The following is a 17110-nucleotide window of genomic DNA, read 5'->3' on the forward strand; positions in this document are numbered from 1 at the left end:
CGCCCGGGTTACCTGGCTACTGCCGCGCTGCGCGCCCGGGGGGAGCGGGGCCCGGCTGCGCCCGGGTTTATCTCGGGTAAACGCCGGGAGTCGGTCCGCGCCCGACACGGGTCGAGATTGCTGTGTGTGCATTTTGGGAAATCTGTAATTAAATTTACCTGCTTGATTCGTGCGGGGGCAGACCCGCGCGTTTATCCCACCCTTCCTGCGTACGGCCAAAGCCGCGGGGCTGCCGGCGCCGGGAGCTCACCGCACGGGGCTCCCGCCGCGGGGAGGCACCGGGGCCGCTAGTCCGCAGGTGGTCCGGCTCGGGCTTGTCCCGGCCCGGTAGGGCAGTTCCTCCGACTTTGACGGACCGGCAATAAGCGCAGAAGAAGGCAGGGCGGCCCCCGGCCGCTTACCGCCGAGCACAGCGGAGCCGGGGAGCCTCCGCTGCCCCCCAAGGTCTCCGCCCCTGCCCGCCGGGCGCCATCCCCGGACGGGTCCTAGCGCCGCTCGGGATCTGGCTCCGCGGGTCCCGCTGTGACCGGGCGAGCCCCGCGGGTCCCGCCGGTGAAGCCGGGCCGCAGTGGGATGCGGCGCAGCCCGCCCCCCTCGCCTGCTCCGAGCCCGCCCGGCGACACGGCGCTGCCGGCAGGTAACCATCGCCGGTGAGGCAGCGCCTTGGTCCCGCAGGCAAACACGGCGGGGCGAATATTACCGACTGGCCAAATATTTGCAAGTACGCGCGAGTGATGGTGAACTTTGAGACTTTCTCCGTAGCGCGGCCGGGGAGTCGCTGCGCCGGAGCGCTCGGCGCAGGGGTGGGAGCGGGAGATGGAAATGTACCAGCCGCCTTTGGCCGCTCTGCCCCGCCGAGCCGCCCCGGGCAGGGAAGGCGCAAAGTCCCTGCGCCGTTTCCCCGGCCGCTTATCAGCGAGAAGCCTCCTCGGCGGGCGTAGCCCAGCGCCCTGCGCCTGCCGAGCTCGGGGCGGCGGCGGCGGCGGGGGGCCGGGGCGTGCGGGCCGCTCTCCCGGCGGCGGGTCCCGGGGGAGGGCGGGCAGGCAGCTCTGCCCTGCCGGGGCGCTAAGACCCGGTTGCGCGGTGGTCAAAGGTTCCCAGCAGGAGGTTGGACACTAGTGGGCGGTCCCCGGCCCTGCTGCGGGGGTGTATATATACGGCACGCAGGATCGAGGCAACCCACTAGCAACAGGGCAGGCAACGAGTGGGTTTCGGGCGGGCTAGGGCGGGGGACGGGCTCCGGGAGCCGCCGTGCCGTGCCGTGCCGTGCCGCGCCGCGCCGCGCCGCGGTGCCGTTCGTCGCTGGGGTGCCGCGGACCTGGCAGAGCCGCCGCCGCTGCCGCCCCGTCCGAAACCTGGATTGCAGGAGCCCTTCACCATGCCCGGCAGACTGTAGGTGCTTCATGGAGCAAGCCAACTTCTACGAGGTCGATTCCCGGCCCCCGATGAGCAGCGGCCAGCACCACCAGCTCCAGACTCCCCTGCCCGGCAACGCCTACAGCTACAGAGAGGCTCCCTCGGCGGCGGCACCTGCTGCGGGCGGCGCGGAGCTCGGCGACATCTGCGAGAACGAGAACTCCATCGACATCAGCGCCTACATCGACCCCGCCGCCTTCAACGACGAGTTCCTGGCCGACCTCTTCCAGCACAGCAAGCAGCAGGAGAAAAACAAGGCCATCCTGGCCGGGGATTTCGACTTCCACAACATGCACGGGGCCGGCGCCGCCGCCTCGGCGCCGGGACACCAGCAGCAGCACCACCAGCAGCCGCTCTTCGGCTGTGTGGCCGGCTACATGGACGGCAAGCTCGACCCCCTCTACGAGCGCATCGCCGCGCCCGGCTTGCGGCCGCTGGTGATTAAGCAGGAGCCCCGCGAGGAGGAGGAGGTCAAGTCGGCGGCCCTGTCGGCCCTCTACCCCCACCACGCTCCGCAGCAGCACCCGTCCCACCTGCAGTACCAGATCGCCCACTGCGCCCAGACCACCATGCACCTCCAGCCCGGGCACCCCACGCCGCCCCCCACGCCCGTGCCCAGCCCGCACCACCCGCACCACCCGCACCCCCCCGGCGGCCTGCCCGCCGCCGGCGCCCTCAAGATGATGCCCGCGGACCACCGGAGCAAATCCAAAAAGACAGTGGACAAGAACAGCAACGAGTACCGGGTGCGCCGGGAGCGCAACAACATCGCGGTGCGCAAGAGCCGGGACAAGGCCAAGCAGCGCAACGTGGAGACGCAGCAGAAGGTGCTGGAGCTCACCACCGACAACGAGCGACTGCGCAAACGGGTGGAGCAGCTCACCCGGGAGCTGGAGACTCTGCGGGGCATCTTCAGGCAGCTGCCCGAGAGCTCGCTGGTGAAGGCCATGGGCAGCTGCGCCTAGCGCCGCACCGGGACTCGCGGGGCCGCCGCGCCCGCTGCTGGGCTGCCCTCGCTCACCTATAGATACTATACATACCGGAGCGCGGCGATCTCAAATCGTTTCGGGGGGGGGAGGGTGAGGGGTGGGGTGGGTTCGGTTTTTTGTTTGGTTTTGGTTTGGTTTGGTTTTGTGGTTTTTTTTTAACAACGACCAATACAAGAAGCCAGGCAGCTGTAGTATTAAAAGGTTTGTGCCTTAGGGATGATACACGAATAAGCTGAAAACATGGTGGGTTTTATAAGCAGAGAGGCGAGGGGAAGGAAGAAATTCAAAAGCCCACATGTCTACACAGGGTAAATAACAATCATAATAATAATAATAGTAATAAAGCACACATAGCAATCCAGATGTGCCTTAAAAGCTGGCTGCAGGAGCTCTGGGGCTTTTTGTCGTCGTCCCCCCCCCCCCCAGCCTGGCAGGGTGTGAGGAAAATGGGTGATGGACATGCAGGCTTGAGGGATGGGGTGTCTGGGGTGCTGGCCAGGCCCCCCCCCCAGCTGGCCTGCAGTGCAGCAGGCAGGGGCAGCTGCGGGGATGCCGGCAAGGAGAGGGCTGAGGCTGAGACGTGCAGTGCTAGATGCCTGTTTGGAGCACTGAAGTGCGGGGCAGCTGCCAGACTGCTGCAAGGACTGTCCCAGCCTGGCTGGGCTGCCTCTGCCCAGCCTTGTCCCCTGCCTTGGTTGGGAGCAGGGCAGGGGCCGTTGCTGCTGCGGGACCAATGGACAGCCTAGGACTGACGGAGCAGCAGCTCACAAGGGAGCGTGGTGAGCTCCCTCCAAAAGGAAGAGCAGCAGTGTATTGTACTGTATGTCACGACGTGGCGAAGCACAAATGAATAAATACCTATCAATGCGGGTATTTACTATGACCTTTCAGTGTATTTTGCTTTATTCCAGGACATTTAGCCCCTCTCCCAAGTCTCTGTCTGCCCAAGCTGTGCCTTATGTAATGTGAAAGCCTTTCCGTGTATACTTGCTACACTTTATTTTTATTGCATTACTTAGATCTTTGCCATCACACGACTTTCTTATCTGGTGACAGAGACTATGCCCTTGTGCTGCAACGTTATTTTATTATTTGTGTGGGTGGGTGAGTGTGAGTGTGTGTTGCCTTCTTCACGTTGTCCTGGGCTGGCCGCTGCCTCCAGACCCAAGGCAGGGGTGCCTGGGAGGGAGTGTGAGGCTGTGGGGCTGCAGGACACCTGCGGTGGGGTGAGCAGGCTTGTCCGTGGTGCTGCAGCACCTTTGGACTCTGGAGCTTCTCCCAGGGTGAGAGAAAAATAAACAAAAAAACCCAGGCCCCCTTCCAGGGAGCACTGGTCGCCACACAGAGCATTTCTTCCTCATGTCGCAGCTGCACAAGAACTCGTCCAGTTGAAACAGTCATGATGGGAGAGGAGTATGTGAAGCTGTCTGAAAGCGTGACAGCAGGAGTGTAGTGCTGGGGGTGTGCGTATGCGTGTGCCATGTGCGTGTGTGGTGTGTGTGTATGGGTATGTATACATGTATGTATATGCACACACATTGGTGGGGTTTTTTTGAATCTGGGGGGTGGGACTGCATATAAAGTTTGTTGGAAGTCCTGGTTACGTTCATAAATAAACAGTATATATTCCACCATAACCATCCGCCTTTGCGTGTTTCCAGTTCTTTTTCTGTAGCAGGAGTGTGAAAGCCCTCCTCTTCCTCCAGACCATGCATCCTGCTCTGCGCCAGCACCCGCTTCCCTGCCAGGACCGGTGACCGAAATGCCTTCGTGGAGCGCAACTCCCTCGCTTTCGCCTCAGAGAAATAAACACACGGTTGCCTTTAAGAGAGCGGCAATTTCCTAAATACTTGTGGTGTCAGATGTGTGCCTGTGAGTCACCCTCCGCTTCACCCTTCCACCCGCGCCGTGGCTGGGCCGGGGGCTCGTCCAGCCTGCGACGGGTCCGCTGCCTCCCCCGGACGGGCTTCAGGCAGCCGGCAGGGACGAGGGAGGCGTCACAGCGACGAGGACGCGCGGCCCGTCCACACGCGGGCTCGAGGCCTGCAGCCGGCTGCCCGAGCCACGGGGCCCGTCCGGCCTGGCAGCCCGCCGCGGCCGTGGCCCCGTCTCGGGGACGCCGTGGGTGCCCGGCGGGGCGCAGGGGACGAGCTGTCACGCGGGACACGGCAGGGGCTTGCGAAAGGAGGCCGCGGGCAGGGCCGGGCCCCGCTCGCCCCGTCAGCGCTGCCGCTGCCCGTCCCTTCCCGGCGGGACGCGGCCCGGGCCCCTCCTCTCCCCCGGGGAGTTTCGCCCCGGCCGGGTCGGGCCCAGAGACGCCGCCCCGGGGGCTCTTCGGTGTCGGCGGGCCGCGGGGCACAGCGCAGGACCTGGGGGGAAAGGCGGGAGGGGAGGCACCGGCGGCGGTTCCGGCCGGGCCGCTCCGCGGGGACAGGGACTGCTCCCGGCCGGGTCCGGGCGCTGCGCGGAACAAGCCGCCACCCACGCGCGGGGGATCCGCCCCGCCCTCCCCGCCTCCCCGGGGCCGGCGGCGCGCGGAGGGGAGGTGGCGCGAGGCCCGGCGGCGATAGGGCCCCGCGCTGTGAGGCGGGAAGGAGCTGCCCCGCGGCGGCGGCCGGCCCTGAGGTGAAGTAACGCCCGGCCTGTGGCGCAGTGCCCGGGCGTCGTGTGGGGAGGTCAGCGGGGCTCCCCGGTCGCCGCCCGTTCCCGCCGCCACAGCCGGTCCCCTCCGCCGGGGCTTCGGGCCAGAGCGCCGCCTGCCCGTCGGCTCGGCGGCCGGCCGGGGGCTGGGCTGGGGCTGCGCCTCAGGCGCGTGAGGAAAAGCTGCGCCGGGTGCCGTCGCCTTTGGCAGTTCTTGTGTGCGCCGTGTCGTGGGGAGGGTGATGCCCCTGGGAGACCAGAGCTCCCTGTCGCTTGTTGCCCCCGTGCCCAGTGTGGCACGTCGACAGCAGAAATTAAACACCCCAGAGACAGTGATTTGGACCTGCACGTGCCTGAGATGATGACGCCTAGGCCATGAGGCAGCGCGTGTCATCAACATGGCTCCCAAAGCACCTCAGCTGCATGCAGGTGCAGCCATGTAAGTCCTGCGTGGCCCCCTGTGCAAAACGGTTGATGGGGGCAGCTCTGAGGGTGCCAGGAGGCTTCACCTCCTCTCAGTGCGGTCCGTGCCGGTCTGTGGAGTGGAGGAAAGGTAAGGCTACTCCTCTGAAATCCACTGTGCTGGTCGGTGTGCAAGCACTTGCTGCTTGGGATGGGTAAAGGGTGACTGCGAATCAGGATTAAGGATTTTATTTTTCAGTTAGGTGTAAATTGGTGGATTCAGAGCTGGTACTTTTCCAAGGGAAGAGTTAAGTTCTAGTGGTTTCGAGCGAAAATAATGCCTTTAACTTGTGCTTCCTTCCTCCCCCAGCCCTGCAGAGCCGTACTCCCATCAGGTATGATGTGCCTTACTGAGTAATGCTGTCCAACGTGTAAAGTGGGGAAACACTGTTATCATTTGAGCAAAGATTATTGCAGGGTATATGTGGGAGGGACTGTAATCTAGTGGTTAGAGCATGGGAATACAGTCCTGGTCGTTTGAATTATGTTCTGAACTGTGACTCACCGTGTGTGTGTGTGTGTGTGGTTTCAGCAAATCATTTATGGCCTCAGACAAAGCAGATTTTTCCATTAATTTAAATGAACTGTAGATTAAACAGGTCTTCAGTGGCAGAAGAATCAACCATTCTATGATTCAAAATTAAGATCACCTATCTACCACATAGGTGTTTCAATAGTTATATAAACACAGCATGCCCTGGAATATTATGAAGGGTAAATTATTGATAGCAGGAAAGTGTTTAGAGACACTTGCCTTAAACACAGTGCCAAAGTGAGCAGCATTCCCTAATCCTAACCCTAACTGTAGGCTGAGCCTTCGACAGGGCCCCCAGCCGCAGCCTACACAAAAAAAGTTCTCGGAGCACGGTGTTCTTTGCAGCCTCTTTGTGCTCTTTGCAGCCTGCGTTTTGCTTTGGCAGCCCTCTCCCAGTCCTCCCCAGCTGCAGCTCTGCATTTTCTCTTCTTCCCAACCTGAACCCTTACCGCTGCACACAGCTGAGCCTTCGACAAGTCCCTAAATCATTGCCCAGGTGAAAAAGTTCTCACAGCAGTGTGTTCAGGGACGTTTGCCTTAACACCAGTGTCAAAGCAAGCAGTATTGTAATGCTCTGGTCTCGTGTGACCCCATGCCTTGCCTGTTTCAGCAGTGTTTAGGCATACTTTATAAACGCTGGGTGGTGGAAAGGATTTTTATGCACTGTCTACTTCAGATACCACAGGCCAGTTGGAGCTGGAAGGAGCCTCTGGGGATCATCTAGTTCAGCACGCTCATGTGAAAACAGCTGCCAGTCCACACTGCTGCAGAAGAGGATGGCTGGCAGAGGCTGCGCTGCTGCAGCGTGTCATGAATGCAGCAGGTAAGTGTGGCTGGACTGTGTGCAGGGGGCTAGCCTCACACGTAGCATTCCCACTCATCTCCCCGCACACGTGCACCCCGCACCAAGACTACTTATCCTGGCTTGGGCAAGGGCTTGAGCAGCTCCAGTGCTGGGCTGTGGGTGTGTATATATACTCAGTGGCATTTGTCTTCACAACCGCGGGGTGGCTTTTTGCAAGTTTCCCACCGAGCCTGTTCCTTTTATACGCAGCACTGCTGCGATGCTGCCAGCCTCTGCCCATCCTGCCACACAAGTATGGCTGTGCAGTCCTTCCTTCTCCACCCCTCACCAGTCCCAGACACAGGGTTGGGGACACGGAAAGGGTGAGATGTGGGGGTGGGCAGCGACTGAGAGGCCGAGCGAGTAATCACATGTTGGGGAGGAAGGGAGTAGTTGTCTGCTAGCACTGTGTACAGAGTTGAGAGATTGCTCACGACAATAGCAAAGTCCTGCAGCAGGTTGGGGGTGGTGGAGGAATGTCAAGATTTCTCAGTGATTTATTTTTTTCTGCTGTGATGGACAAATTGCCCCTGGGGAGCTTGCCTCATGCACCTGCTTCAGGGGGTTGGAGGATAGGAGCAGTTTTTGGAGTGGAGTGCTCCACACAAATTTCCACACTGAAGGGGAGCAGTGCAAGATGCTTTGCTGTTAGGAGAAAGCAGGTGCTTCTCAGTGCTTTGTACTTAGTGGTTTGAATTTACTGGTTGAATTGGGTTGGACCCAATTCAGTGGTGAAAAGAATGGCAAATGTCTAATTGAGTAAAGGGTGGAGGAACAGGCCCACTGCCCTCATTAATGATAGATTAAGTAAAAAATAATGTTTTATACATTGACAGCTCTGGTTCTGGGCATCTCTTTCTTCTCCTGTAATGAAATCTGTGTTTATACAAGAGAAATCGCATACAAACACACACCTTCCATGGAAATACCACTGTTTCAGTGCGATTTGCTGTATCATATATGAGGTAACTGCATTTTAAAGCTGAGAAAACACTTGGTAATAATAAGCATATCACAAGAAACTTGAGAAAAATCAGAAAGTCTGTTCAGATAATTCCTTCCAGCCCATATTATATTATTAATAATTTCTTTTTTATGGTAGTACTTAGTATCTCAAAATTAGAATATGGATCCGAAGAGAGAAAGCCCTTATCCCAAAGAGTTTACAGCTTTGGTGGAAAATCAGCATCATAGTTTATTGAACACCTGTATATCCAGAGTAACCCAGTTCTGTGTAGGTAACCTGAAACAAAAATCAACTGTTTGGAATACAGATTTTTAAATGTCATTTCCATTATCAGTTTTCTCCTTGAGCTGTCCTGGCAGGGTAAAGGCAGTGTGTTTAGACTACTTTGCCTGCCAAGTACTTTGCTAGAGACTTCTACAACCTCCCTGTTACGCAGGATCAATGAGCTGATGTCTTAAGGACTATATGGGTATACCTGTTTAATTGGAAGGGAATCTTCACAAAAGAGAATCTGATTCATTTAGTCTAAATATTTAAGTGCAATTTTCTTAGTTTAACACCATCCTATTTTACTGCAATATTGCATCTTGCCTCTGAAATTAATAGTTAACCACGGAGAAAGACAGGTCTGGCAGAATGGAAATCAGGCATTACATTATCCCATGAGTCACGTACATGCAGAGAACCAAACAAGTGTCAGCCAATGGCTTTGAGCCCAAAATATGTCAAAGAGGAGATGCATATCTTCATTTATATTAAGTAGATAGAAAGCTTGTTGCAGTTCCCATTAAACAGGTTGGAGTTCTGCCACTGACTTCAGTGGGAACAGGATTGGGCCCATGCAGTGGAAGCTGGCTCTGGTTACCTGCGCTGACTGTATTTTCTGTGCAGCAGGGCAACTTACATTTTGACAACAGTTTCTAGTCAACAGCTTCAATACCTCCCCTAGTTTTCGGTGTTACTCCTTCCTTTATTAGTTTGATGACTTGACTTCTCCTTTGAAATGTGAGGATGCTCGGTAGTAGGCAGCAATGGATGCTTTTCTGAGTGCAGCTTCACTGAGAGTGTAGCAAGAGACTGTGGAGGGGGACCAGCACAGCACCTTTTCTGAGCAGGACTTTGTGATTTCTAATTATTTACATTTAAAATAAAGAACCGCATTTAGGAATTAACCCTACTTTAGGCATTCAAGCCACTTTCTCTGGCAAAATCCCATTGGAGTCAGGGAAATTTTTGGCTGAATAAATGCCTCAAAATGTCTCAGAACTTTCTTGAATACTGGGGAACTTTTGTACCTCAGTTTTCTCACTCTTGGAATTCCCTCCATAGCTTCTAATATCTGCCTGTAGACCTGCCTCAAGAACCAAATAAATCTTGGCCTGCTGATACGTATTGGATCCACCATGTGATTTGTACTGAAGACCCTCGGGGAGAGGAGACAATGCAAATAAATACCAGTAAGTACACCGGAAACAGCAACTATGAGATCAGGGCTGAATGCCAAACCTGCTGTTGGTCACTAAGTGTCATGTATTCTAGCATTTGTATACATGCTTATAGTCATCTCTGTCTGTTTATTTTATTTCCATTATGTTGTCATTTATACAGTAGGGTTTAATTTGCTTTCGTGCAACCAAGTTCAGTTTGGTGGACTGAGAACGTATATTCACTAACTTTTAAAAAGTTATTTTCACATTTTTATTGACATGCCAGTTCAGTTAAAACCCTGGTGACAGAGTCAGGCTGAAATGATTGTCTGTTGTTGATTCGTAATTGTGCAAATTAGCATTTAGACTTCTAATAAAATAATATAAAATTTGGAAGGCTATGTGCCAGTGCTGCTTGCTTCATTCCAGTCAGCAACCCTCCTGTGTTTACTGGAACTCATGTTAAATATCAAAAGAATGGGATTGCCAGAATTTTCATACCAAAAATTTCTTGACCTATCTTATTATTGGTTACAGAATTGGCTTATTCCAATTGTTTCTGGAGGTGAGGGGGGTTGCTATTGACTGCAATAAAACTAGGATTTGATTCCCTAGACTGCAGTTTTAAGAATAGCACTGTATTATTTGGCTTGCTAAGTGAGGAATGTATATAACAACTCTATTGGCAACATTTGTTTGAAAAAAATCAATATATGGTTACCACATGAAAGCATTGAGTTCTGATTTTAAGTGAACATGTAGGAAATGTAAATAAATAAAGCTCTAGGTATACTGCTTTGTGTTTGCATTGTGAGCAGTAACATTTACAAATATCACATCAAGAATTCTGAGTTGATAAAACCAATTTAAAGGTGGCCTTTGCTAAGGCAAATTCTGAGTGGATATTTCATGAGACCATATAACAAGATATAGGTCATTATATAATATGTGAAGAATGTCATTCACTATTTTAATTTAGTTCATGTAATTTGTTTTGTAATTTGATTACCAAGTGGTGTAGAAAATCTGATTTTTTTAGCTATCAGTAGTATAACTGTGACTTTTATTAGCTAATTTGTGTATGGATGATTTCCTTAGAATTTTAAACAGTGACAGATGTTTCTTGACATGACTGGTGTTCGTCATGACTTTTGTTCAGTAGCTGGATATGTTCCTCAGTGTTACATCAGTGACCTGGATTATCCCTGCAAGAGCTCATGAGCAACTGGCTGAGAGAGAGAGTTTTCATGTATTCGTTTAATCAAGTGAAATTTGCTCTTCCCCTTTCAGTAGCCAATAGGAGAAGATTTCAAGTAATGAAAACATTTTAGGGCTCAGCTGAACAGTATATATTTTGGGATGTGTATTTTGTGCTTATAACTGAGCAGTGGTTTTTAAAGGCTTACGTACTTCTGTGCAAGATGCCTGCTCCGTGTCTGGTATGGATTACAGGTGTCCTTTCATTGGTTTTGTTGGGTGTTAATGGTTGACTCAGCGGGGGCTTCCTGGAAGGACACTGAGTTGTAGCCAGCTATGGGCAGCCATCAGTGAGCAGAAGCATAAACAAGGCTGTTTGAGACAAGGAGGGATATATTTGGAAGAAAACGTGATACTAAGGGAAAGTTAGAGAACAGAGAAGAAAAAAGGCTGCAGTTAGGACGTAGAAGTGAGGATATTTAGACTTAGATTTTGCCAGTGGCAAAATTTGCATTGAGTTTAACTGGATCGGGAGCAAATGTTCAAGGAGAGGAATCCAGGAAAAGGAGAGAGAGGGCCTGAGAGAGAACAAGCTGTCCGGCATCTGCTCTTGGAGGGCCTAGCGCTTGAAATGGTATCCGGCCAAAGCTTGGGCATGTGTGTGTGCTTGGTGATGGCAGGCAGGGTGTAGGCGTGCTGAGGCTACTTTATTTTTTTTTTTAGCTTTCATGCTCTATAAGATAATCTGTTTATTTAGAAAAGCATATTTTTGCCCCAGTCAGAGTCATTTCCCGTGAAAAGCAAAGCGTTCTTGCTGGAGGACTGCTGGGTTTTGTGAAATATGAGAACAACGAGAAAAGTTTCAGAAAATTTTGAAACATAGGGGAATCCTTCCCTGCATTTCTTCCATTACAAGTGTCCCACCCATAATTCCAGTGTGATAGAAGAACAGAGTAAGGGAGCAATTCAAGTTTGGGGTATGTGTACATCCTGGGCACCCTTTTATGGTGTACAATGTGGAATATATCTTCCCACTGGAGGAGGAAACACAAGGATGCAAGTTAAACTGGCTAGCAGCTATCATGTTAGCATCTGACAAAACTGGGAAACAAGCTTTTATGGAAGATTTGTCAGAGTGTGCTTGTCGTCATAGTGCTTAAAATGCAAAAGTTATGTTCTGATATTGCCGTTTACAGTGGCAAACTTGCCCCATAAGCAACTGTGAATCCCAGTGATAGCATTTGCATGGCTGTGTGTGTACAGTGCAGCTGTACACAAATTGTTGCTGGAGTTCATGTGAAAATGATTCTTACACACTGAAAATCTGTTACATTGTTGCACATACAAATTAAGCTGTTGTTTACATGTATGTAGACTTTTATGATTTGGACACACAAATACAAGTTTTCAGGAAAATCCTGCATTCTGATTAAAATACAGGTCAAAGGATCAAAAGATTTTCAAGCCAAATTATATTTTCTGGGGATCAAAATGTATAATCTGTACTAGAGTTCCTTTTAAAATAAGCTTTATAGATTTCATATGTGACTACATTAGTAGAGTCTATAATCTGTTGGCAGTTATGACTTCTGGACTTTTGCAATTTCAGTAATTTTATGTTCTAGTAAATGGCTCATAGGCAGCTCCCTCTTCCCAGCCAAAACAATAATGCTGACTGAAGAATCAGGAGACTTAAAAAGAAAAGAAAAAAAAAAAGAAAAGAAGGAAAAGAAAAGAAAAAAGAGAAGCATAAACGAGGACATCTTTTTTTCAATTTTTTGTCATTCCTTTAGCTTAGTGTACTTGAGCTAGGTTTTCAAACTTTCACTATGTTCGTGCTTTTTAATAAAAAAGCATTCATTCTCAGGAGGTCAGGAAAACATTGTTTGCCTTGAGAACTGTGATCAAATTGTAAGTTGGCAGTATTGCAGTATCATCTTGCATACCGAAGTAGAGCTCATGTACGTGAATTGGCCAGTGCAAATCTACCTGCGTTGCTGTGTGTACCCAAGAGCTTGAGTCTCCAGGATGGTCAGCATTCATTCAGTTCGTGTGTGGGGGTATGACAAGATACACCTGTGTGAGGAAAGTCAGCCCAATACTTCCAAAGCCGTTCTTGTTTAGAGGTATACTGGAGTCACTGGCAGTCAGCGGATGGGGGTGTGTGCCAGACACCATCCAGAGGCATAGAAGAGGGTAACAAGCCCAGACTACCTTAACTGCGAAAGAGTGACTCAGCTGTTTCTGCAAAGTTTTGAGTTTCAGCAGAATATTTTTTCCGCTATGCTGACAGCTTTTCCACCCACGTATTGCATGTGTGGCTTTGTGCCACAGAGGTATTTTAGGATTAGAAAGCCTAGTGTAAATTTTTAAAGTTACGTATGAAAAAAGGTGCCTTCTGAATCTTAAAACGTGTAGATTGTATGTAGAGTGTAGGGAACAGAGGGCGCCTTTGAAAAACCTAGGGCTTGGAGGAGATATATCCCCAGCTATCATTTACCTGTTTTTATTTATTACACCAGAACCTAGTCAATGATGTTTTCAGACAACCTGTATCTACAGAAATAGATCTACTCTGAAATCCCCTCAAAGTTTTGGAGTGGTTTTTATCATGGGGCAGAGTTACTCATTCACATACCTGGTATATACTTTTCTTGATCCTGTTACTGTAAGGCATTCCCAAGCAATCCTGCAGGGAAAATAGAGAGATATGCAGGGAATTAAACCTAATAAAATAAAAAGATTTCTTAATCTGTCAAGTGTATTGCAATATTCAGTGAGTTACTATACTCAGCTGAAGATGAAATTGGATGGAGTGTGCTCGTAATATTATTTCGGCACATTGAACCATTACATGAGAATACATCCAGTCTGCTTTGAGCAAGTCATTTGTCAGTTCTTTATGCAAGACTGTAATCCTTGCTGTCACTGTGTGACTGCTGCATGAATCAGGCATGGGAGGACAGATTGAGGAGGAGGACAGTTAGATGCATGGGTTTTGCTTGGTCATTTATGTCTTTAAGTAACTCAGCTGTGGAATCCGAAGGTTTGCTCTATTGTCACAAATTTTTTGTTTATGCCACAAATGCTGATACAGCAGCGAAAGCCTCTATCAAGGGCATCACCACATCATGGGGCTGGAGAAGAAAAAAAGCAGAAATCCAGGGAAGTAATGCTAGTGACCAGTAACCACCACTCTATGGCAGATCACTCTTGTAAAGCAGGCAGGGCTATGGCTTCTTTTGACTCTGTGTCAGCTGAAGGAGCAGTAATTCATCTGTGATGTCTGCAGCACTCCTCAGCTTTCTTTGGTGTTTGGATTTTGGGGTTTGGGATTGTGTTTTGTTTTGGTCATTTGTGAACTTACTTCCAAAGAAAAGATATAATACAAAATGACAGCATATATTAAGCATAAAAGCATCACTGTCCTCTGGGAGCTGTCGGAGAAGAAAATGCAGAGCCACTGAAATGCAACCCCATCAACTGTTAGAAGTGCCCACCAGCAGGTCAGCAAATCTCTGTGGTCATTGCTGGACAGATGTAAGAGAACCAAGGGACAACTGACTTTTGTCCCTGGCTAGCAGGAAGACGCCAGCCAGGGAAACAAGCTCACCCTTTGTTTCACCCTCAGGCTGCAAATGGACCAGGAAATAAGTCCTCCCAACACCTTGCATTGGATGCTGATCATATTTTTCCTGTATCACGGTAGGGCAACTTAGTTCCTCCATTGTTTCATACAGTAGTGTTAAAAGAAAGGGGAGCAGTCCTGCTCCATAGCTGGAGCTCAGCATTGGCACAGTTTATCACTCTGGGCTGAGTTTGGAGATTTGTGAGGCTGAAATTCAAAGTGAAACTCAGTGGATGTGAGTGCCATGGGAACCAGAGCAAGCAGGAGGTTTGCATGGATCCCCTTAGGGTTGGAGCTGCTGAGTTTCATATGGCGCTAAAAAAAAATAATAGTGTCTCTGGAAAAAAAAAATCTGTCTGTGTCTTGAGGCAACTGTGGGCACCTTCAGCCAGCACCTGATTCACTAGCAAACAGTTACCTACAAGGCATTTCAGCTGGCAGACACTTGTCCTAGGCGCCGTAGGCCATAAGGGCTGTTTTCAGTTTAATCTATTTTTAATGTGGTGCCTTATTCCAAACTGCTGAGTTCTCACATTCCCGAGCTGTCATGGTAATAGGATTGTGCAGTCTTATTGGCTAAAGTTTTCCACCCCAAGTGCCAAAAGTTAGGCTCCTAAATCCATATTCAGATTCCTTAATGTGACTGACAAATCCTGCAGGAGTCGGTAGGAACTGGACGTGGTCTGCACCTTGGAAAACAAACCAGGCCATTAGGTGTATCAACAAAGCCTGGCTGCAGGCATGCAGATTTTCAGATGTGGGCCACCATATGAATGGATCAAGCCCAGACTACAAACATGTATCCCCAAAGGTCAGAAAGGTTCAAGTGCAGGGTTACTTATTCAGCCCCACTGTACCTGTTGCGAGATGAAAATTTATAGCTTTTATATGGTGACCATGTGAACTATTATGCAATGCACAGGGTGGCTTTGAAAGGGCAGGTTTAAAAGCAGCCATTCTCCTTCCTAGTGTGGCTGCCTTTTTATCCAGAAAGGCTACTAACGTTGATATGAAGGAGGGAGGCAAAGTTAATGCAAGTGGGAATTTTGTCGGGGATTTGGAAATGGAGTGCATTCAAAATTGTAGCAAATGGCAGGGAGCAACAGCATGTCTATCCCTTTCATTGACTTTCTGTCTGTGCTACTTCTCTACCCGTGATCTAACGCTGCATATTTTTACTCTACTACCTTCTTCTGCTATTTCTATTTGTAGCACCCTGCTAGACTTGTATCCAAGCCAATCCAAAATTCTTCTGAAACTCCCTGTGCTAGCAGCAACATGAAAGCAGAACTCTGCAGTGGCTACAGCAGCTACGATAGGGTTTAACTAAAGTTAAGAGTGGTGTCAGTCACTTCAGCCTTTTGAGTTACACTGAAGATGGAAATGCCATCTGCCAGCAGCTTGCAAAAATTGTGTTATGGTGCCTTTTTTCATGACAGACCTGAAAATACTCTGCGTGGAATTACTAGCCCAACTTGAAACTGATGCTTTTTTATTGCTTTGTTTTTTATGGAAGGCTTCTTTTCTTGTTGTTGTTATTGCAAGATAACACATAAAGCCATGAAAGTACAATGCACTTTCACCCACATGAGGCAGAACTTAGTACACTTTAAAGAGTGTTTTACTGAAGTGTGAAAGTGTCAAGCCATTTTTTTTCTCCTATTTTCTACAAAGGGGGGAAAGCAATTTTCAAAGTGTCCTGTCCCACCAGGAGACAAAACCATAGAAGAGCCAAAACAAATTCCTGTAGAACATGTCCATTCACTAGCCAAAAGACCTGTAAAGCTTCAGTTAACCACATCCTTTCATCCAAAGAAGGCAGATGAAATGAAAGACCCTTGTGCTAATAGTGCCCCCCAGGCACGCCAGTGCCCTGAGCTATAGGAGAAGTGCTGACTGGTTGGGGTGCAGGAAGCTCAGTACAGGGCACAGGTATCTGAACAGGAGGTGCCACCATCTCTAACTTCAAGAGCCAGACCCTGGAGCCAAAAGCAGTGCTCTTGTGCCAAGGCTTCCTAGCCCGTGGATGGGGAGGAGTCACCAGGTCAGGCTGCTGGGATGGGTTGTGGAGATTGTAGCCTGGATGAGCATGTGTTCCCAGGGACCAGAGCAGAAATGCTGTACAATGGCATAGCCCTTCCTTCCCCCTCATTCTCCCTGTTCACATCAGGGCTACATCCAGACCTAACCTAGACATTTGAGATATCTGTCTCCCAAACAGAGAGCATGTTTGATGTCTAGAGGGCAGACTGAAAATACAGGTGTTTCTGAAATCTTCTTCCACTCTCACATCCCTGCCATCCCATCAGAGCACAGAAAACTCACTCAGGGCTTCGTGCTTGAGTCCTGTAAGGAGTCTGAGAGTCTTCTCCCCAAGGACAGTGCCAGCAATACCTTGGAAGTAAGAGTAGTGCTCCTTCCTTCTGGCTGGTGTCTGTCTTCTAAGTCACTGTCTTTTATTTTAGAGCATTCACTGAGGAAGTGGGAGACCTGGGTTCAATGCGTTCCTCAATTTGAGAGTGCTCGTCTCTCACTTCCCATGAGACTGTCTAACTGTCAGCTGATCAGCTACTCTGGGTGAAGCTCTTCAGAGTGAAACCATGCTTTCCACTAACGGGATGTTTGCTCTCCCTGTCCTGCTGTCGGTGGGCAACTTCTGTTTTAGATTGAGGTGATCAGAACTGCTTAGCGTGAGGAGCCTCAGGCTGCATTTGGTGTTCTCAAAGCTGTTTTGCAAGACCCCATGCCTTAAGATGTTCAGAGAAGGGGCGCCTTGTCTCTCGATGCTCGTGGAGGATAGTGTAAAGTGCATCTTCTTGGAGATCCTGTTCTGGGCAGGCGCAGAAGCAGAAAACTTGAACGTGAACCAAGCAGAAATCACAGAGTGCGGGTGGCTGAGAGGTAGTGACCTCTGTGACTCTGGACTTAAGTGCCTGAGTTCAGTTAAAGTCTAGTTTTATGCACTTATGTCCTTTATTGGTGGTAACTCCTTAAAACCCAACTCT

General features: G+C 50.3%; 1 protein-coding gene across 1 annotated transcript; it reads left to right on the forward strand.

Annotated features, from left to right (window-relative positions):
• The first annotated feature begins 1177 nt into the window (after window positions 1–1177).
• CEBPA (CCAAT enhancer binding protein alpha) lies at window positions 1178–4042 on the forward strand. Its single transcript, XM_054840323.1, has one exon. The coding sequence runs from the start codon at window positions 1404–1406 to the stop codon at window positions 2379–2381; it is 978 nt and encodes a 325-aa protein (XP_054696298.1). The 5' UTR covers window positions 1178–1403; the 3' UTR covers window positions 2382–4042.
• The last annotated feature ends 13068 nt before the right edge of the window (window positions 4043–17110 follow it).

Source organism: Grus americana, chromosome 13 (assembly GCF_028858705.1).
Source record: "Grus americana isolate bGruAme1 chromosome 13, bGruAme1.mat, whole genome shotgun sequence".
NCBI classification, from domain to species: Eukaryota; Metazoa; Chordata; class Aves; order Gruiformes; family Gruidae; genus Grus; species Grus americana.